This window comes from Microtus oregoni, unplaced genomic scaffold (assembly GCF_018167655.1).
Source record: "Microtus oregoni isolate MIOR12 unplaced genomic scaffold, Mior012 000001F_ref0000356, whole genome shotgun sequence".
Classification (NCBI taxonomy): domain Eukaryota; kingdom Metazoa; phylum Chordata; class Mammalia; order Rodentia; family Cricetidae; genus Microtus; species Microtus oregoni.
In genome coordinates, this window is record NW_024543060.1 from 8,138,799 (window position 1) to 8,163,367 (window position 24,569).

Here is a 24,569-nt window from a genome sequence, read left to right on the forward strand (position 1 = left end):
CTCACTGTGTATATTAATCTCACTCCAGGACAATTCCCATGTCTGGGAGTAGTTGGCCAACACAAGATGGACTCCATGTATTTCTGAGTAACTTTTGTTTTGTTTTGGTATTTTTTGTCTTATTTTTGTTTTCTATATTTTTTTCAGTTTTGGTCTTTTATTTGAAAGAGAGAGGAACAACATGAAGCTGTCTGAGTAGGACTGTAGAGAGAATCTGGGAGAAGTTAGGGAAGGGGAAAAGATATATTCAAAATACATTCTATGAAACAGATTTTAATAAAATAATATTTTTTAAAAAAGAAGAGGCAGAGAGGTGCCCACCAGCAGCCATCTTTTTGTTTCCTGATTCTGGAAGCAATGTAACCAGCTGCCTCATGCTTCTCCAGCTACCAGGACTTTCCACCATAATAGAGGACATCCTTAAACAAGCCTACCTCTTCTCAAGTCACTTTTGTTGGGCATTTTTATCACAGCAGCAGGAAAGTTACTAATACAAAAACAGAGGAAGAGCTTGGCCAAAGGGGACAGGTTTTCAGGCCAGAGACGCAGAGTTACCTACGGAAGACTGCGGCAGAATCCTCACAGTCAGGAGGGGCCCATCCTTCCTTGCACTGACACTGCAGCTCATGGTCACACACCTAGTGGAAGAAGGATGCTGTGTCACCATGAGACTTAGTGTACCATCCAAGGTCCCATTCTTTCACAATGAAGTGGATTTTGACATGAGAAGGACCCCTGCACTGAAGTAGTAATGACAAGCAAAGATTTCGATAATGGTCTCTCAGAAGCAGTGTCCCATGCTATATACTCCGGAGGATCAGATAAACATGGTAATTGTGGTCACTGAGCACTGAGCATATGAGTTCAGCTTTATAGCAACAGAACTGAAATGGCATATCAAACCGGGGATACCTGCGTTCCAAACTTACTGCATGCCCCTTGCACTTCAAGGAGCAGTTGGTTGACTTGTATGTCTTCTCCATGTCCACACACTCCGCATTAATGCACACCTGAAACGACATGGAAATACGAACTCAGCAGAGCGCTTCCAGCGGTTCCACCTCTGTCAATGACTGGCAGAAATTAAGTCTGAAAATTTGCATCAGTTCTATGTCGTTAAACTCATCTTTTTAAAAGAATTTTTTATTACTTCCCTGTTCCTTGAGAATTTCCAATATGTTCTGATCGTATTTTCTCCCCCAACTTTTTCCAAGTCCAGGCCCAACCCACCCATATGATGTCTTTAAAACAAAAAAAAAATCAGAATCAATTTACACTGTCAAAATATTCTTGAATGTGTGGCCTTCCACAAGAGTGTCATCGGCTTTCCAGGGAATATAATTTTAGAGAAAATCATCTCTTCCATTAGCCATCAGATGCCAACAATAGCTCAGCTAGAGGTAGAGCTGTGTGCCTACCTCCCAGCTATCTGATAAGATTTTGTCTGGTTGAGCTCACACTAGTCTTGTTCATGCTGTCACAGCAGCTTTGAGTTCATATGTGCATATGGCCTGTTGTGTCTACTTAAGATTTCTTACTATTATTTTCATCCATGTGTCTGTGAGTGAATGTCATATGTATGCCAGTGGCTGCAGAGGCCAGAAAGGAGTTTGAGATCCCCTAGAGTTGCAGTTTTGTGCAGTTGTGAGCTCTATAGGTTTGGGGAACTAGGAAATAGCAGCAAGAGCTGCTGACCAATCAATTAACAGCAACTAAACTCAACATTTTATTAGGTAAACACTAGCAGGTTTTCAGACAGACCAACGTCTATAATTTTTAGTATATAATAAAATATTTAGAAAGCCATCTTAAGATAACCTTTGCTTCCTTCCTAATAGGTATTTCTTTTCACCTAACAGCTCCTCACATTTGGACCTATTACTAACCACAGAACTATGGTCATCACTGATGAACTATGAACTATGTTCATCACTGATGTAATGAACATCTGGAAGGGAGTGCTGGAATCCCATTACATATGATGCTACAACAGTTACTACTGTGAGTAGAAAGTAAATGCCATACTTCTTCTTCTATGTACCATTATTAGAAGCACTGTCATTGACTGGGCATCTGCCAGTTTTGAAGCACCAGAATTGACAAAGTTTGTCTTTATGAGCCTGAATCACCTCACTCACAATAATTTGTTTCATTTCTACCCATCTATGTGCAAGTTTGGTGCTTTCAATTTTCCTTGCCACTAATATTCCATTTTGTATAGATACTGCATCTCTGTTGATGGACACCTAAGTTGATTCTATTTTCTAACTATTGTGTAGAAAGTTATAATTAGCATGGGGATTTAAGTGTCTCTATAGGAGAATAAAAATTGCCTTTGTGTTTATGCAAAGGAGTGCTAGAGTTGTTTCAGTTTCCTGCACAAGGTCTGCATAAGATCAAGCCAACCAACATTTCTGCATGGATGTAGTAGATGATCTTCAGTCCCAACATTTATTAGGGAGCTATTGGCAATTGACAGCTTCTGAAGAAGAGAGAGTTGTTTTTCTATGAGTGTGTGACAACTGGTGGATTTTATGTTCCATTGTATTGTATGGCCCCATATCCTTGCACCTATGAGCAGCACTAATAGTACTTAGTGAGCTATTAAAAGGAGAAGGAGGAATAAGATGACGAGGGCAGGGGAATAACAACGAAGTCATAAGGGGAAGTGTTGGAGAGGATACTGGGAGAGTTGGAGGGAGAAATGGAGGTGTATCTTGTCATATTTCACTCCATACATGTCTGAAATACTCAAAAACTAAAAAAAGAAAGATGTAAATACTAAAATATTTATCAAGTTTGATAACATGATATAAGCATATCGTGGGCACTAATTAAACACTATCAGAGAGATGGGTGCAGGCACACATAAATCAAAACACAAACATGTGAGCGTGAAACTCTGTGGAAGATACGAGGGGCCACAGGTGTTGGCTGTGGCTCTGTTCTCATCTTTTCTCACATTTCGATTTCCTGTATGATTGCATTTGAATAAAATGCTCTGTCAAAAGCAAATGGGAAACTTTCAACAGTAAATATCCAAATGTATTGAAGTAGAGTTAAGGGTCATTACTAATCTGAATTGTTTGGCACACAAGGAAGATGGCTGTGTACACCTGACTTTATTAATACACTGGTATCTATGTGCTTCCTTGTATGACAAATGCTTTCCAGTGTCCTGTGGGTGAGTTTAAACAAACATAGGCCACGTGGTACTTCCCTGTCCTTTGTCAGGTACACTGCAAGCGATTGGGTGGTAAAACTTTGGGCAATGAAAGCTCACGACACCTCGGTGTTCATAACTATGTCTCAGTGAAATTTCCTTTTCTTTTTTTTTTATCTTTAAAAATAGGATTTATTGGTTTACTGTCACTTACCCTTCCCATTCATCAATACAAGAACAAATTAGAGTAACCAGGGCACATCATTTTCTGGGGGAACAATCACACACACACACACAAAAAAAAAACACTAAATGAGAAATTCTAAATGCTTTTAGAATATTTTGTTCAAAGACACAATCTGGAAATTTCCTTTTCTTAAGAAAAGATGCACACGGGACAGCCTGCTCCTGCAGTGCTGGATGGTGAGCATCGTTGTGAATGTGTAGAATGGCATACTGGAGATGGCAGGAGGCAAGGAGAGACATTTTTGGGCCTTGGTGGTGGCATTGCTTCACTGGGTTTACCATATAGGCTGTTGTTTCTCTGAACTTACCACTGTGTGAGATAATAATTGTCCTATTTATTTCAGCCTCTGTTAGTTTTTTCTCTGTTCCTCTACATCCTATATTATCCTAGCAGTGTGTGTACTGTGATTACAGAAACTGGAAGAAACAGTACTGAGCTAAAAATCCAGGTACGTGTGTGGGTGTCAGATAATGAATCATGGAAGCACAATTTCAACTTGCCTTGTTCTGTCCGCACTTGGTTCCATTAGCCACCATGCCTATTCTTTGACTGGTGTCTTCAGGAGCAAATAGTTTACATGTCAGAAAAGATACTGTAAGTCCTTTCCACGGCAGATTATGTGACCCACCTTCACAGAACAACTTCCCACACATGGAATCTCTACAAACAAGAGCACAACAACAAAATCAAAAACTTTACCCTAGAATTCAAATTTCAGTCTTATACAAGTGCAAATCAACCTTTGTTTGTCAATATTTAAAAAATAATATTTCCCTAACAGCAGCAACTTCTGGTTGTACCTTTGTACAATGTCCTTATTCCGCACTCATAGGACCCTCAGATATTAGCAAAATGTGTTGCTTGTCAAATACAGATCCCTTTACAACTAATTTTTGCCAATTATCCAAGTTATGGCTAATAGGGGTAGGGGAAGAATCTTGGGCCTAAATTCTAGAAGGTGGCCTTGAATGAGGGGACACGCCCCATTTATGGGCATCTTTCCCTCGGTTTAAATGATGGAAAATGTGTTGGTTAGTTTTCATCAACTTGACACCAACTGCAGTCACCTAGGAAGAGAACATCTTAATTAAGGAATTGTCCCCATCAGACCAGTTTATGGGCATGTCTGGGGGAAAGTTTCTTGATTAATGATTGATGCAGGAGGATCCAGCATCACAGTGCTGTCCCTCGGAAGGCAGTATTGGGGTGTGTAAGAAAGCAAACTGAGCAAGCCATGGGGAGTGGAGACAGTAATTAAAACTCCCCCATGGCCTCTACATCAGCTTCTGCCTCCAGGTTCCTGACTTCAGTTCCTGCTCTGATTTCCCTCAGTGATGGACTGGAGCCTGGAAGTGTAAGTCACACAAATCCTTCCTTCCAAAAGTAGCTTTGGGTCAGAGTGTTTCATCACAGAAATAGAAGGTAAACTGGGGCTGGATGTGATAGGTGGAGATGGTGACACAACCACTGACAGAGAAGAGCTTGTGGGCAGAGCTAGAGGATACACAAAGGGTAGGTCCCTGACCTTACACAGGGGCCTAGACAGTCATTTATTTCTACTATTTTACTTTCCTCAGATAAACTCTAAAAGATAAAAGCCTCAGTTTTCCACAACAGAGTGGTCAATACAGAGCCAGAGATCTCTTGACAAATCCAAGCAGTCCATGTGGCCCTCAGAGCTCTCCCTCTGGATGTGCAGGCTAAACTGCTCAGGGAAGCCATTCACTGACCACCAGAAAATCCAGAAAAAGCCAAAGCCAATATGGTCACAGTTAAGTGATGTATGCGAAATTTGGAGGATGCCTGTGAGCAAGTTGTCTAGAAGTGGGAGAACGGGGAGAACAGGCTTTTCTATTACTGCCTGCGGTTGGAGAAAATAGGGTTGGTAAACTTAGGAAGTCACAGCTTCTCCAGACTCCACTGGGTGCTCTTCAATAGTCAGAGGCTGATTCGTGACAAGCCTGTAAGGATGGTGCTGGGCACAGGAAGTGTGGAGATAACTGCTCAACACAGGTCATGGCTATTAAGTGACTAAATGGTTCTGGAAGAGGGTGAAATGTCTGAGCTTCTTATTATACTCGTTATCTTCTGTTAACACAACTATCAAAGCAAAAAAGATACTCGCAGGCTATAGAGGAATGATGAACCAGCCCTGCTTCCTTCCCACTCTATGGACCACTTTGCTGAGCCTGTGTATGGCCTTTTCCATAACTGTTTCATTTTTAATCTGCTCTGTGTTCCTATAAAGGAAAAGTCATATGACAAAATTTGCCCTTTAGGCCCAGATCCCCTCAATGGGTCTCTACCACCCAACTAATCTGTTAATATTAATTATCTAACAATGTCAGTGTTCAGTAGGAAAGCTTTGAAAAGGGCTCCTGCTGTTCAACCTTTTGTTACAAATTCTGTCTACAAAATTTGGAACAGGCATGAAACATTTGATCCTCTATTAAACACCTTAGGGGGCAGGAGAGACACTTATTTGTTCATAGAAAGCCAACTAGGGCTGCTCTTTCACAGGATGAGAGTTCTGTTTCCAGACGCACCCTTGTAACTCCGGCTCTAGGGGCTATGATGCCCTCTTCTGGCCTCTGTGGGCACCTGCACACATGTGGCATACACATACACAAACACATCTTAATGCCTATATTTAAAATTGAAATGAAAAACAAAATATTTGAGTTAAATTTGAATCTTAGAGTGGCAGAACATATATGTAAAAAAATATCTCAAGTTTATTTGGCATAATTTTTTACCTTTCTTTCAGGATACAGATACTGAAATTAAAATGAGCACTTCAGGTGACTTGTTAGCCACATTTCTTAGTATAGTCTTTCTCATGCAAATGTCATGACAAATTTAATATATATACATATATATACATATATACACATATATACATATACACACACACACACACACACACACACACACACACATATATATATATATATATATATATATATATATATATATATGTTGGTGGTTTCTTTGGGTAGATAAAATTTCTATCCAGAAACTCATAATGAAAAGCACCTGATTGAAAAAGTATCTTTTAAAATACTTTTCTAGATATATTTATATTAAGTGTCTGTGTGTGTGTGAGTGTGTGTGTGTGTGCGCGCGCGCGGTGTGTGTGTGTGTGTGTGTGTGTGTGTGTGTGTGTGTGTGTGAGAGAGAGAGAGAGAGAGAGAGAGAGAGAGAGAGAGAGAGAGGCCATTTGGCCTGCATGTATGTATGTGTATCATTTGAATAAGGAAGTCAGAAAAGAGTCAGAAAAGGGCTCTGGTTTCCCTGGAACTGTAGCCACAGGTGGTTGGAAGCCTCCATGTGGGTACTGAAATTGAACCCAGGTCTTCTATGGTAGCAGCAAGTGCTCTCAACTTCTGAACTATCTCTCTAGAACAGACATCATTTCTCTTGAACTAGAATTAGCCAGGATACGTGGGAGGAAATGTGCCGTTGTACCAGAGGGGACTGTGGGGAAAGATTCAAACAATACCGTCACTTACTTTGCTTTGCAGGGCACGTGCGTGCCGTTCTCTATGTGACAGTATCCATACTTTGAGCCACCTTCATTGTGCTGGAAACATGACTGATCTGCCACCTTGGTTCCTGGAGTCAGGTGCAGATGAAGGTGACATACGTAAAGAGAAAATAGGTAGGAAATGGGTTACTATATAATACGACCAAACTATAAAGTTAGCATTAAGAGTACAGACTTAATAGACCTTATCCAAAATCCTTGAGATTGGAAATGTTCTGGATTGCAATTTTTTATACTTTGAGGTATTTTCATATATACCTTGAGAAAGCTACAGAATAGGACCCGCCCCAAAAGTAAAATTCATTTACTGTTTCATGAATACTTTAGACACATAGCTGTTGGTCCTTTTACTCATTTTAAGAGTGCCTGAACTTTAACCTGTTACATGAGTGCCATAGGTAAATGCTGACATTCAAATTTTATATTTTAGAGCATGTAGTATTTAGCTTTTTGAGATCAGGGATATAGGTTTGTGCTATTTGGGCATACTTCTTTTGAGAATTTGCAGACACAAGCCTCAATAACTTAGTATCAGAGGAGTTAAGTGGAATTTAAAATGGTCTTTTAAATATTCTGTTATAATTGCTCTTTGGGTATTTGAAAATATCTGTATGACTTGCTGAGGGTTGAAAAAGATTTCATCCAAATAAAAGACGTAGCCAGAAGGATGTTGCCATTGCATTATTATTTTAGAGGCCCACAAGCATTAATAATCAGATACAAAATGCAGCCACAACAACTAGTGGTTATGTTTAACCAAATGCCTCCTGTGTGCCAAGCACGGTGCCAAGAAGCACTCCCTCCACTTTCCATGGAATCAGCCTCAGATAGCCAGCAGATGGGCACTAAGCTCAGCAGTTAAGAGTTCGGGTTTTAAGCACAACTGAGCTACTACTTGACCTACTTTGAACTTAACCACCGAGCTTGCTCATCTATAAAATGAGGGTGTGTGATGTGGTGTAGTCCATAACTCATAGGCTTGATGAGATAATTAAATGAGTTGATATGTGTAAGCCACTGAGAACAGGACCCGTTCAGTAGTATATGAGTTCTTACTGCCATCCTAAGTGAGGTATCAGTAAGGAAATGGAGACTCACGCCAAGTCACACAGGAATATAAGAAGCCAACTTTACCCAACTCTCCCCAAGCCTCAGCCTCAGCCTCACCCCATGACTCGTTACCCTACTCAATGATCAACAGCTCTTAAACTCTAGCAAGCTGGATACAAACCTCTGAGGGACAATTAACAAAGTAAAACAAGCAAAAACTTATGAAGAGTTTCCTCTATTTTCAAGAAAAAAATATGATGTTGATTTCTATACTTGAAACACTTTTAACAAATTTCATGTTTTACTCATTTAAGGTGATAAAAAAAAAACCTTTCGACTATTTCTGGGATTATTTGGGTCTTAGCAACATATTAATTACTTATTAAAACAATATAGATATATTCCTGGAACAAGTAATTTCATGTACAAATAAAGGAAACGTCATAATCAAAATCCCTAACTTCTGAGTTACAGATTCTAATATATTTGAAAGTATCATTCATGTACCCACCATCAAGTACCTTCACATCTACCTTTCCCTAACCAGTAACACTGTGCTTTCCCTAGACTTTAAACTTTCTACAGTACAAGAGAAGCACAGGGGTGGAGAGATTGCTCAGTGGTTAAGAGCACTGGGCCTTCAGTGCCCCACAACCATCTATAGTGGGATTTGATCCTCTCTCCTGGAGTCATGCAGATAGAGCACTCATGTGCAATAAATAAATAAATAAATCTTAAAACAAAAGAAGAAGCAGGACTAGTGTTAGATTAATGTATTATTGTTTGTTTGATCCATCTTTATTCTTGGGTTTTAAATTCTTCTTCAAATACTCATTGCCATAAAAACAGTCTCGGAGGAAAAATTTTCATTGATAAATATTTCAGAGTTCACCTGCTAGAGGAAAGGAGGGCAAAACAGTGTCTTCGGCTGTGTGTCAATTTTCCAAATCTTCATTTCTGTAAACGTTTTACTAATCCACATTTTCCCAGCAGTGTGTGGGATTAGGTGAACATTCGTGCCATCTTTCCTAACACCTGCAGCCAGTCTTTGCAGGCTCATAACTGCAGAAGGTCAAAGGTTAACTAATGCTCATTAATGCTCTTTATAGGGCTGTGGAGTGTAGTCGGCTTTAGTTCATATTGGTTGGACATTTTCATTTCCTCACTATAATGAAGTGCCTGTTTATAGCATGATGTGGGAGTGTCATAAAATAAAGAAACTTCTTGGCCCTCATAGGTTAAAACATAGGTGGGTGGAGTAAACAGAACAGAAGGCTGGGAGAAAGAAGCTGAGTCAGGGAGTCACCATGATTCTTCCACTCCAGGCAGACACAGGTTAAGATCATTCCTGGTAAGCCAGCTCTTGGGCTACATAGATTATTAGAAATGGGCTAGTCCAGGTGCGAGAGTTAGCAGAGAAAAGGCTAGATATAATGGGCCAAGCGGGTGTTTAAAAGAATACAGTTTCCGTGTAATTATTTTGGGGCATAAGCTAAGCTAGCCATGTGGGCAGCCGAGTGCCAGGGACGCAGCCCCGCTGCTCCTATTTCAACAATAGCATAATCACATTTCCAGTACTTCGAGATTTGATTTGCAGGAATATCTTGAACCCAAAAGTGTGATTTTTTTTTCTTATGAATGCATCTTACAACCTTTTGCAGATTAATTTAAAATAAATATGATCTTGTACAAATAAAAAAATGGAATTTGATAACAAATCTACTTTTCTAGTATTTTATGGTGACTGCCTTTGAATGATCAATTTAATAATGGTCTTCTCTATCCAATACCTAATAAATATTTTTAATATCAATTCTATGAATAATTTTGACCTCAACTAAAGTCAGGCACTGAAAAAAATAAACTGTGGAGAAAATGTACTGGGTCCCTAAATGAGGAGATAACAAGACTTGGGATCGAGCCAGACAAAACTTGTGATGGAGTCAGACAGAAGTCAATACTCAACATAACTACACTCATGTATAACTAGATAATAAAGTCTTAGGTCAGTCCCATGCTGGCTCCCTAGCTGTCTGTCCAGAGTCCTTGAGTTCCCACAAGCTCAGGTCAGCTGTCCCTCTGGTTTCCCCATCATGATCTTGACCTACTCCTCTTGCTCATATCATTCATCCATTCTCCCCTCCAACTCTACACCATGAACTTGGCCCAGTGCTTAGCTGTAGATCTCTGCATCCACTTCCATCATGTACAGGATGAAGGCTCCATGACGACAGTTAGGGTAGTCACCAATCTGATTACAGGGGAAGGCGAGCCATCTTAGAGCCTTCAGCCAGTGCATTTTATTTTAAAGCCTGTGTTATGATTTCCTTGGTGTGGCCACTAAACTTTGAGTGGACAAAATGGTCTTTGAAATGTTCTCGTGCTCCCTCACTGCTCTTCTGCCTTCCATGGGTCTTCATTTACTTGTTTCCCACTTGAGCTCATGGCCTGTCCACCAGCACCACTGTCATGCCTGTGTGCACAGATGAATTCAAATCTGAGATAAAAATGAGTTTTGAAAAGCTTTTTATGGTCAGAAAGGTAAACAAAAAAAATGTCAATCTCAAAGTAAAATTTCACTAGAGCAGCCTTTTTATTTGCTATCTTTAAACTTTTGGTCTTAAAAATATGCCTGCATCCAACTTGATTCCTCTACTTTCCTGGATCTGAAGTGTGTGGTGTCCTCAGCAAAATGTCTTACCTTCAAGTTTTGAGAGACAACCAAGGGTAGCGTAAAAGCATGTGATATTTAAAGGGGAGGTTGTCTATGGGACAGCCCATGAGCTACACCACCAAGGGACTGCATTGCCTGTCATTAGGGTGCTTATTAGATAGTCTATGATGCCTGTGAACAAGTGTTATCACTCATTGTGACACAATTACACACACACACACACACACACACACCACATCTTAGGTTAGATTATACAACATGTGTTTCTATAATCTAAAATCAGTTTTCAGAAGTATCTGAAGGTACCATGTAAGCTGCCAAGGGAGACTAGTTCTGCACAGCTGTTGTGCCTTTGACTACAACAATGACTAGCCCAACAGGATCTCCCCAATGGTGCAATAGCGGCACTTATATCTTGGAGTTAACTAACAGCTATCTAGATAGATTTAATAGTTAGTTAAATACAAGGAAATTCATGCCTGGTACTATCAATAACCCGTGGCTGGAGAGGTCATAGACATTAAACAAGAAATTACTTTTACCACTTTTCCTAATCAATACAGTTGCTACTTTTATTTTAAACATTTATCCTTATACCCATAAACAACTGCTCTTAATCCCTTATCAATGAAGCTTTTTAAAGTTTATTTTATTTTTGCAGCACGCAGAGACTACTAAAGAGATACAAATATGACCAAAATGCAGGGAATACATGACTATGGGGTCCCCATCCTTAGTTAACACATCTACAGTACAATTCCTACATCTCAGGCTCTGGAAACATAATGGAAAGGAGAGCCGAAAGACTGTAAGAGCCAGAGGACCAAGATGTCGGCTGCAACATAGCATCTTCTAGATATGACCCCATGAAATCTCAATAATGCCATTGCCTAAACAAGATCTGTATAATAATCACACCAGTCAACACACAAAAGGAATAGGAGAACCCACCAGGCCATGCCCCTAGATAAAAATTTTCAGGAACCAATGGTTGGGGAGAGATGGAGGGAGAATCAGTTTTCTTCACCTATGAACACCCTGTATACCATCCCAAATGGTCAGCTCTAAACACATGTGTATGTATGAACATCACTAAATGGAGTCAGTGGTGTGTGTGTGTGTGTGTGTGTGTGTGTGTGTGTGTGTGTGTACGTTAGTAGTAATATAGAAAAAGGAAAATCTCATGAGTCTGAGAGCAAGCTGGGGGAGGGAGGAGCTAAGGAAAGGGGTGGGATTGATGTACATACAGAGTACTCATGTATGAAACTCTCCAATTAAAAATTTAAAATACACTTATTTCTGATTTTGAGAAGTGACACCATTTCTAGGAAGAATGGGATAGCTTGGTCCTTTGGTCAAGGCCAAACATCATCACTGGGATGATGTAGACATGGAGAGGAACTTGCCACTGTGATACTAATCTTCATTGCCAACCTAATAAGTGCTAGGTTCACCATGGGAACACACTTCTGGGTATAGCTTAACTGAGGAGGGAAAGTCCATCTTGGGTGACATCATCCTAAGAGCTGTAGTCCTAGACTGCATAAAAAGGGAAAACTAAAGGGAGCATAGGCATTCTTCTTCTTCTGTTTCCTAACTGGGGATACAGTATAACCAACTGGGGATACAGTATAACCAACTGGGGATACAGTATAACCAACTGGGGATACAGTATAATCACCTGCCTCAAACTCCTGCAACCTAAGATTTTCCACCATGAAGAATTTCTGCTGGAACTAAGAGACAAAAACCAACTGTTCTTTCCTTAAGTATTCTTCTTTGCTTTATTGTCACAGTAGCAAGAAAAGTAACAAATACAGTATCTTACCTGGGCCCCACATCTCGATGCACTGCTGCTGCAGGGTGGGACAGTTGCCCTTCAAGCAATAGCCATGCCCATTTTGGCAAGGAAAGCCATTGACTCTAAATCTGTCAACTGGGCAGTGGCTGGATTTACCATCACACATTTCAGGCAGATCGCATTCATCTTTTGCTGCTCTGCATACAACCCCAGCCTTTTTAAGCTGCAAGAGAAGAAAAATAGAAAATATGTATCACCTTGCCCCTTGCACGCCCTGACATTCAAAAGTAACATAAGCAAATCCATTTGATCTTCTGGGCTATGACATTCTTTTATTATTGTAATTTGTTTTTGCATTACATCCTTGTCATGTCATTAGTGTTGATGTTGACCAATACTCTGAGTCCTTAAGCAATTAATATTTTGAATTTACAATGCAAATACTAAAGAAGCATAAAGTAAAATAGGAAGCATGCCAGGCAATGTCTCAGATGGAGAGCAAAGAGTTGCCAGTCTCATTTTGTTGAATGCTTCTTTTTGTCATGATTTATGACTTTTAAGTTGGCAACTTCAGGATTTGCTGGTTAAGTGAACCTTCTGCTGGAAAAGGAGACAGCCTTCCAAGTGCCAGATTCGCATACCTCAAGACTTTCCCAGGCATCAAGTTTCCTCAATTCTTTTCATTCTAGATTCGGGTATTTCTTGTCAACTCTTGTTATGGAATGTTGCATTACGAAGAAAGAAATAACCAAGGATGCTCTAGTTACGTGAACTCTGTTGAAATGGTACTGTAAATTTTGCCCCTATTTCCGCAGAGAAACTTTGATTAAAAAACAAACTTTTCAGTTCCTTTCTGCTTCCCAGTCATAGGAAATACTGCTTTCAGGTGAACTGTTCTCTCATCTCTCCAGTATAAATTTCTGCTCTTTTTCTCCTCCATATAGTGAGGGTGAGCCCTTAAATTTAGATTTAAATAATGTGTTTTTGAATTTGGGTGCTGATTTAAGATATGAGAAGCACCACTAAGTTCAAAACACTTTATTAACAGATCTATCAGTACAGGTAAGTTCCATCCACTGATATTATGCTGTCTAGGGGAAAGCCTGAAGTTGTGGGTACCCATGAGAAGAAGCAGAAGGAGAACCTCCCAATGGCCTTGGAGCTGGTCATATTTGCCCGTGTTGATTTGTCTACTAAATAATGACCATGTTTTATATTTCTCAAAAATCACATTGTATGAATTCAAGATGAACAATGTGGCATTTCAGTGTGTGTGTGTGTGTGTGTGTGTGTGTGAGAGAGAGAGAGAGAGAGAGAGAGAGAGAGAGAGAGAGAGAGAGAGAGAGATCTGTGTATCCGGGTTGGCCTTGACTTCTTTATGTAGCCAATGATAATTCTGAACTTCTGATCCTGCTTCCTCTACCTTTTGTTGCTGAGATTAAGGGCATGAATGACCATACCTGGCTCATGCTGCATTGGGGTTTGAACCCGGGGCTTCATGCATGCTAGGCAAGCACTCTGCCAGCTGAACCACATGTTGAGTCCTAAAGTCAACTTTTTTAGAGTCTGCGTTTACAAGAGATCGCACAGCCTTTGGCTCTCTGAGTCTATTTTCTTTCACTTGCTATAATGCCCTCATGGACTATTCTGATTGTTAAAATAAGAGACATACTATTTTTTTTCACATTTTCTGCTCTAAGACTCCTTTCAATCAAAAGAAAATTGAGATAATATCTCCTTTGCATTGTTGGGAGACTGGTTGAGTTGGAAAAATACCCAATGAGTGATTGGGTCATTATTTTCTACGGGGAAAAACATTTTTGTGTCTGTGCGACTTAACATAGTCACTGCAGCATTAGTACAGAAGAAGAGTCATAGTTATAAAAGCGGCACGAATGACCCTTACTTGGCACTTCTCACAGCACTCCCCCAGGGCACACTGGAAACCTGCTTTGATTTTACAGCTCTTCGCATCACAGCATCTGTTGGTACACTCCTAGAAAATATCAGGCAGATGAAAGTGACATATTATTTCAGGACAATTCCATGTATAGCTTGTTTGCTATACATTACTTGGCATCTTTTAAAAATTTCCTATAGTGAAATAGAGATATGCCCAGATCTTAGAAAGAGTCTGAGCGGCTGATGGCTTATGTGTACCTGACTTTTCTTACATATTTTTTAATCGTTTTACATACCAACTCCAGTTGCCCCTCCCTACCCTCTTCTCACCCTCTACCTTCCCCCACCCCCATCCATTCTCCAGAAAGGGTAAGGTCTCTCATATGTTTTAATGGACATATGCTTTCTATTCTTTTGAACAATACGTTCCTCACAAGTCTTTAATAGGACTATTCATAAGTTCTATTTTTCTTGATAAAATATAAAAGAAAGGGGGAGGGAAATGGGAAGCGGTTGCGGGGAGGAGGCAGAAATCCTTAATAAATAAATAAATTAAAGAAAAAGAAAACAAAAGGAAAAGCATAGATTTTTAGGACAATCCAACATAAATAATCTTACTCATTAGTTGTGGCTCTATCTCATCTTCAATTTAATTCCATTTTCAATATAGATATTAAATATTATTAAATTAGTCATCAACATACATATTTTGGCCATTAATTCAATTCTAGTACTTGTCCCAGAATAAATTCTAATGTGACTCAACATATCTGTAAGTGACATCATATTGCAATGTCAAATGGTTGGACACCCACGAAAGCATCATAATTTCTTTGGCTTTTGGGTTTTTTTTTTTTTTGAAAGATCCAAACCCTTTTTCTACAGTTGGAGAAACTAGAATCTCAGGCAATTTCCACTGTACCTGTCAAGACTCCTACTGGAAAGCGAGACTTCAAGAGTTACAATGCTTTTTGAGTTAAAACTACTTCCCTAAATTTAAGTAAAGCCATCATCAGAGGAAGATTAACCTTGAGAATAGAAGGAATAAATCTTTAATCTTATTCTGAAGTCATTGCAATGCCAGTCCCCAGAGGGAATCATGCATTACACCTGTTAAGTGCTAAAAAATAAAATGGGGGTAGGGTAGAACCCTATTTAGAGTTCTGGCCCGCCTGTGAATAGGATGAGAGTAGGGTGGGGTTTGGATTGTGATGCCAACAAGTTCTGAGTCTTGACAGATGTGAGACTTGTGATGTGGCTGTGAGAGTCAAAAAACAAGACCTGGGTCTAGATATTGACTCTCGCTCTGGCCAGGTCTGTGGGCACGGGGAAGCAAACGATTCACTCTCTAAACACTGCTGTAGTGCTGCCCCCAAGGTGATGCTCACTGATCCACAGTTGCTTGAGCTACCTGAAGAATATAACCAGAATTTTAAGGATGAAGACATTGGGAGGGATGCTACAAAGTGAGGATGGAAAGGGATCTAGTGGGAAAAATCAAGATACATTAAGATCCACACGTTCCTTGGCAGACTAGCCTGAAAAATACCTACCAATCCAAAGTCTGAAGAACCATTCAGTTGTATGATATAATCTTGTATGCTTTATGTTCTCAGCAACTGATAAATGAGCTAGGTGGTTGTACAAAGGGCTAGAAGTACCTGGGGGGAGCCACAGTCACATTCTTCGTTCATCTCTAGTATTTGGTTGCCACACACTGGGATGGATATGATATCAGAAGGCAGTGGGGTATTATAGAGGCAATGAGACAATTTGCCTTCAAGAAACTGCCCATAGTTGACATGGCTGCAGGAACTGAAGTCTGTGGGCATATGGAACCTATGTAGATAAAGAGAAAAAGCAGTACCACCATGCTTTAATTATGGGAGGTAACGACAGGGGTTAGCAATAATGATACTGACTAATAACTGCAGAGATCAAATCTAATACACTGACCAAGTACTAAGTTAAGCAAACATCTAAATTTCTAAATTCGCCCACTTGTGTGGACATTAATATCTCAGCCTAGTGGGTAAATATGACCATTCTCAAAGTATAGCATATTGACCACTTTTAATGAAAACAAAAATGCTTCTTGGCCAGCTCATGTAGTCTCTCTTGTTCCTGGATCGTTATGGAAAACAGTCCAATTTTATGCATAAATCATATTCCCTTAGGTAAGTACCATTGATATTCTCTTCATTTTATAAGTGAAGGTGAGCCTTAAATATGCAATAATATCTGGGAGAAATGATACTAAATGTGTAATTGGAGGGAATTCAGGTTCTTAATTATTAAAATAATTTAATAATAGAGTTGGCAGAAAGATAAGAACAGAAAAGAGGAAATATATATATATATACTTATATGCATATATGTATATTCATATATAAATACACATATCAGCCGGGTGATGGTGGCGCACGCCTTTAATCCCAGCACTCGGGAGGCAGAGGCAGGCGTATCTCTGTGAGTTCGAGATCTGCCTGGTCTACAGAGCTAGTTCCAGGACAGGCTCCAAAACCACAGAGAAACCCTGTCTCGAAAAACAAAACAAAACAAAACAAAAAAAATAAATAAATACACATATGCATAGATAGATAGATAGATAGATAGATAGATAGATAGATAGATAGAGAATTGGATAAGATTATGTGGAAATTTTTCCAGAAACATAGGGATATAAATATCTTTCCCATTTTTCCCTCTAAGAAGTTCCTTATTTTTTTCTTTTATGAAACAGATTATTTTTTCCTCACATAATATATCCTGCAGATGGTTTCCCCTCTCTCTACTCTTCCCATTTCCTCTTCAATGCCCATCCCACACAGACCCACTCACTTTCTGTTTCTCATTAGAAAGTAACAGGTTTCCAAGATTTAATATTAGAATATAACAAAATAAAATGTAATATGACAAAGCAAAAACTATTTGAAGTTGGACAGGATAATCCAATAGAAGGAAAAGAGCCCAAGAGAAGGCACATGAATCAAAGACCCAATTATTTGTACACTCAGGAATCCACAAAAACACTAAACTGGAAGGTACAATATATACACAGAGGACCTGGTGCAGACCTTTGTAGACCCTAGGAATGTTGCCTCAGTCTCTGTGAGTTCATATGCTTTACTCTGGTTGATTTACAAGGATTTTTTTTTTTTTTGGTGTCCTCCATCCCCTCTTGCTCTAACACTTTTCTGCCCCATCTTCTGCAATGTTCCCTGGGTCCTAAAAGGGGGAATAGAATGGAGGAGACATCCCATTTAAGACTGAATGTTCCAAGCTTTCTCAGTCTCTGTATAATGTTGGCCTATGTTCCCATCTGTGGTAAGAACCTTCTCTGATGATGGCAGATTATATTTGTCTCTCTAGGTCTGGGTTACCTTGCACAGGCTGATATTTTCCAGTTCCATCGATTTGCCTGAAAATTTGATGATGGCATTTTTTAACAACTGAGAAATACTCCATTATGTAAATGTGCCACATCTTCTTTATTTACTCTTCTGTTGTTGAAGGACATCAGATTTTTCTTCAAACACTCTGTACTATAATCACTCTTTCTGAGTTTATGGAAAATTTGACAACAAATGTAAACTTCCTGATTTTGTTAAAATTCTTCCAATTCTAAGACATAAAGTCTTGAACAAGTTGTTGACTATTACCTTGAGGAGAGCACCAACCATAGTACATCAAAACCAGGGACAGACAGCATGCCCCAACACCCTCACCTTAGTGACTGCTCCATTACACAGACTTCAGATGGACACTTGCAACTCAAATAGTCATGGATCATACCGAGGTTGTGCCCCATTTCATGAGCCATTGTCCCTGCAACTCGAAGATGGTAGTTACTGTGATCCTAAGGGTAATAACAGGGGAGAATTACGTGTACTTCTCATGATGACATACTCTTGGTGTTGAGTTCTGCTGAATCTCTCTCTCTCTCTCTCTCTCTCTCTCTCTCTCTCACACACACACACACACACACACACACACACACAAAACACACAAGTAAGTAAAGATATTGATTATTCAAACAAAATGTTGGTATAACCTTTTCAGCATTATACAAAGTGTACACTAAAACAATCAGCACTTTAAGAATGAACATTTGTGAGGATTGTGAGATACTAAAAGTCAGCTCTTCAGGGAGACAGTGATTGTACTTATGTAAATACCTGACCACAGAGCTTCAAAACCCATGAAGCAAAAATATACAGTTGGAAGATAAAAAGAACAAACCCCAGTAACTATGTTTAGGTATTTTAATGCCTACTTTTCATTAAGACTGAACAAATCTCAACAACACTAAAATTACCTGGATGTTATTAACAACTATAGAACATTCACAGAAGATACTTTCATGTCAGTTTATATGGAACCATTAACTAAAGACAAATATAAAAAATCAAAATTCTACGGACTGCACTCCAGTGCATAAAAATAACAAATTTTACATAACACTAATAGGTAATATAAGAGTTAAGTCTAAAAAGAAGAATTATGAATTATTTAAGGTGAAAAAATCTCAGTGTACTGATGCACCTAAAACAATATACAGTGAGGCAGTGATTGAATTAAAGAAGAACAAATAAAATGCAATATAAGTAAAGGAAAGAGAATTAGTAAGACAAGGCCGGAAACAAATGATGTTTAGAGGAAAAACTATTGGAAGTACCAATGATTTTTGCATAGAGCAAAGAAATTGATAAACACAAACTAAAATTGATCACAACAAAAAAAGAAAAGGTATTTACAATCAATATTATAAGAGGATAAGCTTGTAAGTTAGCTCCATATAGAAAAGATTGTAGTGAATATAGTCAGTCAGTGAACATCTTTTCCCCCTGAAAGATGGAACTATCGAGGTTGCTCAAATAAAGATAATCTGAACAGTCCCAAAGTTGACTGAACCAATAAAATTTGACTTCAAAATTCTTTCTAAAAGAAAACTACAGTACCACACAGTTTTACTGGTGTATTGTAATAAACATTTTGGCAGAAACAGTAGCAAGTCTACCCAACAGTGCAGAAAATCAGAGCTGGAAATATATTCCAAGTCCTTTAGTGTGGTCAAATTCACTGTAACAACCAAACCTTTAATAATCACGCTATAGTAAAAATCAAACTCTAGATTGATATGACCCTTGAGTCTAGAGCAGGGATCCTGAAGATGTACTAGCATTGTGAATGATGACAACACTTTATGAATACATCAGATTTATCCCAAAATGCAAGATTAGGTCAATGTTTTCCTTTCAGTCACTGTATTTACCCAGAAGCAGCAGTAGGAAACCCTTAACTCCATGGACAGAGTAGGAAAGTTTGGGAGATGCATAGAACCAATATTTGATTTTCAAACAGACCTGAATGATGCCAACAGAATGATAAGGGGAACACATTGAAGACATGAAAGCGAGGCCCACTGTTGATCCAGAAAAGTCTCTTGAGCTGTAAGGAAGAAAAGATTGAATGTAAAAATGGGGAACCTGTATTTTTATAAACAATTTATTTAGAACTCTAAACAAGTACTGGAGCAAATTAAATTGCCAGCCATCATTTAATCCATTCAAGAAATATCTTCTCAGCATTCCATTAAAATTTACCTACACATTTAAATCCTGCCTATGATTTTCATCTCTCTATGCCATTGCTCTTAGTATATAAATATACAGCAATTTGACTGACTTGGAAAAGTTCAAATCGCTTAGGTTCTCTAGTAACTAAGGTCATTACTTAGGAACTCATTACATTTCTCCTTAAGGAACAGACTCCACCCAAAAGTGTGTCTCAATCTAGAAGTCACTCTTCCAAGCTAAGGAGTTGTGCTTGTTATTCTCCAACTGTGCCTTTCAATGAGTCATTCCTGTAGCACTTATAGCCCAATGAGCACCTTTATCTTGGAAATGGGTTGGTACTGTGGTATGGGATTTTGGTTAAGACCATATAAGTATTGTGGCTAAGAGCATACATCCATTGTGGTTAAGATCATACACTCATTGTGGCTAAGAGCACACATCCATTGCCATTAAGATCATAATCCATCGTGGCTAAGAGCACACATCTATTGTGGTTAAGATCACACATCTGTTGTGGTGCTGTGTAAACTTTAAGGCTAGGTCACAATGAGCCAAATTTCTCCTGGACTTCAAGGAATGCTGATGTGAGAAAAGCCAAACACTTTTTTAAAATCCTACTGCAATAAGACGGCTACACTGGAGGAAATCTACGCTGACCACATGAAAGATTGTATATAGAGGAATACAACCTGGCCTGTTCCAGCCATACTAGCCCAAGTGTGTGTGTGTGTGTGTGTGTTTGTGTGTGTGTGTGTGTGTGTGTACATACATATGGGAATTAAGCTTATATTAAACTCATAAGTTTTGAATTAATTTGTTATGATCAGTACAAAATATAAATTAATTCTACAGGACATAGGCCACCCACTTCCATGTCATGCCCTGTTGCCTGAGGAAGCAGACTCTTTAGTCATTTCAAATCCATGATGGCAGCTTCCTCCTGTCGGAAATGACTGAAACTATGCACCTGTGCAGAGGCACATTCTTGATCTCAGAAGTCAAAGTTCAATGAAACTTTCATTCCTTGTATTATTTTATCTCTTGTTTTCAAATGATCCTTCAGCAGAGTAATCCCAATCCGGGGTTTTAATACAACAGTCAATCTTACTTTGATTCTAGAAGTTTCTCCTATCTGGTGGCTAAAGTGAGTAGGTTCTTCTAAACACAGTCTAAATCCTTCTTTTCATGGTCTAAATTTGTCCTTCTTCTGTGTAAACACAATAAAACAGAATTCTGATAAATAATAACTTCCTTATCTTTACTTTTTTTTTTTTCAAAAGCCAATATGTGGACCCAAAGTAAATCATATTCAACAAGGACCCAGTTGAGTATTTTTTAAAACCCTTTCAATTTCCCTTTTTCAATTTTCTTTTTATATCTTACATGTGCCCCAAGATATCACTTCATTGCTGAGGCTCTGACAAGAGAGTCTATGGTACATGTCATGCAGAGTGCAAAGAAGAAACTATACATACGAGATTAACTGGGCAATATCATGATGCTTCCGCTTTAGTAGATCATTTCCTCTCCATCTAGAGAAGTTATCCAGGGTGGTGTTGGCATCTGGGGTTATCTTTATTTTATCCTCATCGGTCCAGATTTCCATTCCAACTAAGGCTACATGGGCATTAAGCTTTTTGTAAAGCTGTCCAAAGAGAATACATAGAAAAGCAATGGGTTATAATAGTGAGATTACTGTTTAATATTTTCAGTGCACTTTATCTTTCAAAAGTGTCATGTCCTTTATCACTATGCACATTGCTATAATTTTTCAGATAAAAATGCTCATCTGGAAATTATCTTAAGTAACATTTTGAGGGTTGTTTTCAAGATTGAATGAGCTAATATGGGTAAGAAAGGTACTAGAGTTCTGGACTTAATGGGTCTATTTTGGTTTTTGTTTTCTTTTAATTCCCTGGAATAATTTTCTATTGGGATTTGGATATCAGTATTGGGCTAGTTTGAATATATTTGACCCCATAAGATCATAGGGAGTGGCACCATTAGGAAGTGTGGCTTGTTGGATGAAGTGTGGTCTTGTTGGAAGAGGCTGAGTGAGACACACCTCTAATCCATACCTTGAGGCTGGAGGGCACATATTTAATCTGAGCCACACCCGCTGTTGGAAGTGTATCACTGTGGGGGCAGACTTTGAGGTCTTTTTCTCAAGTCTCACTCAATGCAATAGTCAGTTGTCTTCCTGTTGCTGCAAGATACAGGACACTTGGCTACATCTCTAGCACGATGCTTGCCTGCATGGCCCCCATGCTCCCGCCATGATGAACTGAACCTCTGAACTGTAAGAGAGCCACCACAATTAAATGTTTTCTTTATAAGAGTTGCTGCGGTCATGGTGGGGAAATAGTAAACTCTAACTAAGACAAATAGTTTCTTAAGTGGATTTGGGGGAAAACTCTTACTAAATAAAGTTTGATTTGTTGGTTTTGGTCTTGAGCACAGGGTGGTACTAATATGATGGTGGGGATATCAGAGGATGTCAATTTAGCTTATGGAATACAGCCCAGTAGATAGATAGCAAAGTTATGCTGGGTACATTCTGCAGAGGCAAAGTCCCAGGAGGATTGTTTCCAGAGTACCCCTTGCTCTTACGCTTCCTTCTGCTTGCTGCTGCTATGTTCCTGCTGTGTATGGTGGCATGGTGTGATTACTAAATGAATGGACCCCACTGTATCTAGAAGTATGATTGTTTCTTGAAAAAATCCCACTCCTTTCTGGGCAATTAACTTTCAGATCATGATGAAGATGATTTTTTATAAGGGCTATGGTGATTAATTAGATCTATGATTTAATTGGAAAGTATCAAATACTTTTGAAGTTAATCCAAAAGATACAAGTGGTTAGAACAGTTAATAAAGATGACTAGGGAATCAGTTTAGGTTACTCTGCAAATTGCTCCAATAAGAGATAGAAAAAGAGCACAATTAGGCTAGAAGCTACCGTGTTAGATATAAGATTTGCAGAGGATGGAAAATAAGAACAGAGATGTTTTGTGCACTGTGACCCATAAATTCTGCCCATGGAAAGAAAGTATTATGACCACCCAAGATTGAGCCTGAGTTCCTTGAACATATAGCTTAGAGAATTAATCACAGGACCAGGCATGCACCTTGAAAAAACAAAGTTGTGAAAGAAAATTAAATGATTCCATTATGTGCAAAGAAAAGTTGATGATCAGCTGACCACTTGTTTAAGAGTAAAGAATAGAAATCTGCTACATTCACTAAAGCTCAAGCAGCTGCCTGTTAGTACAAAAGAACTGGCTGACAAATACTTGACTTGTTAAAAACTCTGCTAATAGGTAATAAAAGAACCATTGCTTTGGGGTGAAGATGTTATGTTGGGAAAATTAATACCAAAAAATAATTTAGCTACGTATGGGCTTCTAAGGAAAACATGTAGTTTCTGCTTATAATGTGATTTCTAAAATAAGTAGCTTGTGATGAGGAGGTGATCTTTCCTTGCATAGAAATCTTTGTCTTGTGTGGTATAAAAGGGATAAAGGGGAAACATAGAACAGAACAAGCTATAGAAAGAAAACTATAATGAAGAATTAAGCTCTGGCCCTCAGAAGTCTCCTGTGTGTATACAGCTGCGCCATCACTATACTCTTCTTCATTCTCACTGGCCTGCTGGAAGCTGACCTTTCAGCAATATTAATACCTACTGAAATAGCAAAACCCATCATCATTCCTTGGAGTCCCTTTTAGCCTTAGCTTCAGGGGACTTGACTCCCCGTCCTGGACTCATGCTCATTCATAGAAACATTCAAGGTCATCTCTTAACAAAGTGTTTAAAGTTATATTTAATAAAATATAACATACCATGTTGACGTAATTGGCCATCTCAAGCACTCTCTTTCTTATTTCAGTAAGATTTTTATTGTACTTCTTAAACTAAAAGGCAAGGAAAAGACAGAAATAGAAATGGGAGCTGATAGCAATTAATATAATTGGAGACAATTTAACTTACTTTACAGTGATTATAAGTAATTATCGCTTATTAATATTTAAAAGATAAAAGCAAATTAATTCATCTTCAATGGAAATTAACATTAAATTTTCTGGGAATAACATATTTTTCCTCCCTTGAAATAGCAGGAGAGCATATAGCTCTTAAAACTTTAGCCATGCATGCTGGTCCACCTGCCATCTCAACAGTTGGGGACCGAGGCAAGAGGACCATGATAAGGACAGTGTTGGCTGCATACCAAGACTCTGTCTCAAGTAAAACCGTGACACAGTAGAGCAAAGGATTTATTCTAAATGTGCTTTAAGTTTCATGTTTTCCCAACTGTGCATAATCAGAAAAAAGCACAGTTTATCATTATAAATATATGCATAGTAGATGTATCTAATGCAATGAGACCAGAGATTTGGGTTCTGGGCTAACTAATTTCCCCATAGTTTTGATATCCAAGCATTTTTTTTTTGCATTAAACACACAGAGTGCTTGTTTAGAAACTCACAATTAGAAAATGTGTTCCTAGAAAAGAAATTGTCTTCTGGGATCTATCACCAAAGGTTGCCTTTCTTCAAAGAGCCCATCCACTGGGCTTCTGCACTTATGACTGCCTTCTCCAGAACAT

General features: G+C 38.8%; 1 protein-coding gene across 1 annotated transcript in view; it reads right to left on the minus strand.

Annotated features, from left to right (window-relative positions):
* The window catches only part of Adam28 (ADAM metallopeptidase domain 28), a 57,665-nt gene that overhangs the window by 15,422 nt on the left and 17,674 nt on the right, over positions 1-24,569 (minus strand). The window contains exons 8-18 of the mRNA XM_041673984.1: positions 23,806-23,877; positions 21,439-21,608; positions 19,751-19,835; positions 18,113-18,243; positions 16,046-16,223; positions 14,389-14,478; positions 12,510-12,705; positions 6,923-7,025; positions 3,911-4,070; positions 930-1,010; positions 560-638 (exon numbers count right to left, since the gene is read on the minus strand). Of these exons, the coding sequence (XP_041529918.1) occupies positions 560-638; positions 930-1,010; positions 3,911-4,070; positions 6,923-7,025; positions 12,510-12,705; positions 14,389-14,478; positions 16,046-16,223; positions 18,113-18,243; positions 19,751-19,835; positions 21,439-21,608; positions 23,806-23,877 (1,345 nt within the window). The remainder of the gene's footprint in view (positions 1-559; positions 639-929; positions 1,011-3,910; positions 4,071-6,922; positions 7,026-12,509; positions 12,706-14,388; positions 14,479-16,045; positions 16,224-18,112; positions 18,244-19,750; positions 19,836-21,438; positions 21,609-23,805; positions 23,878-24,569) is intronic.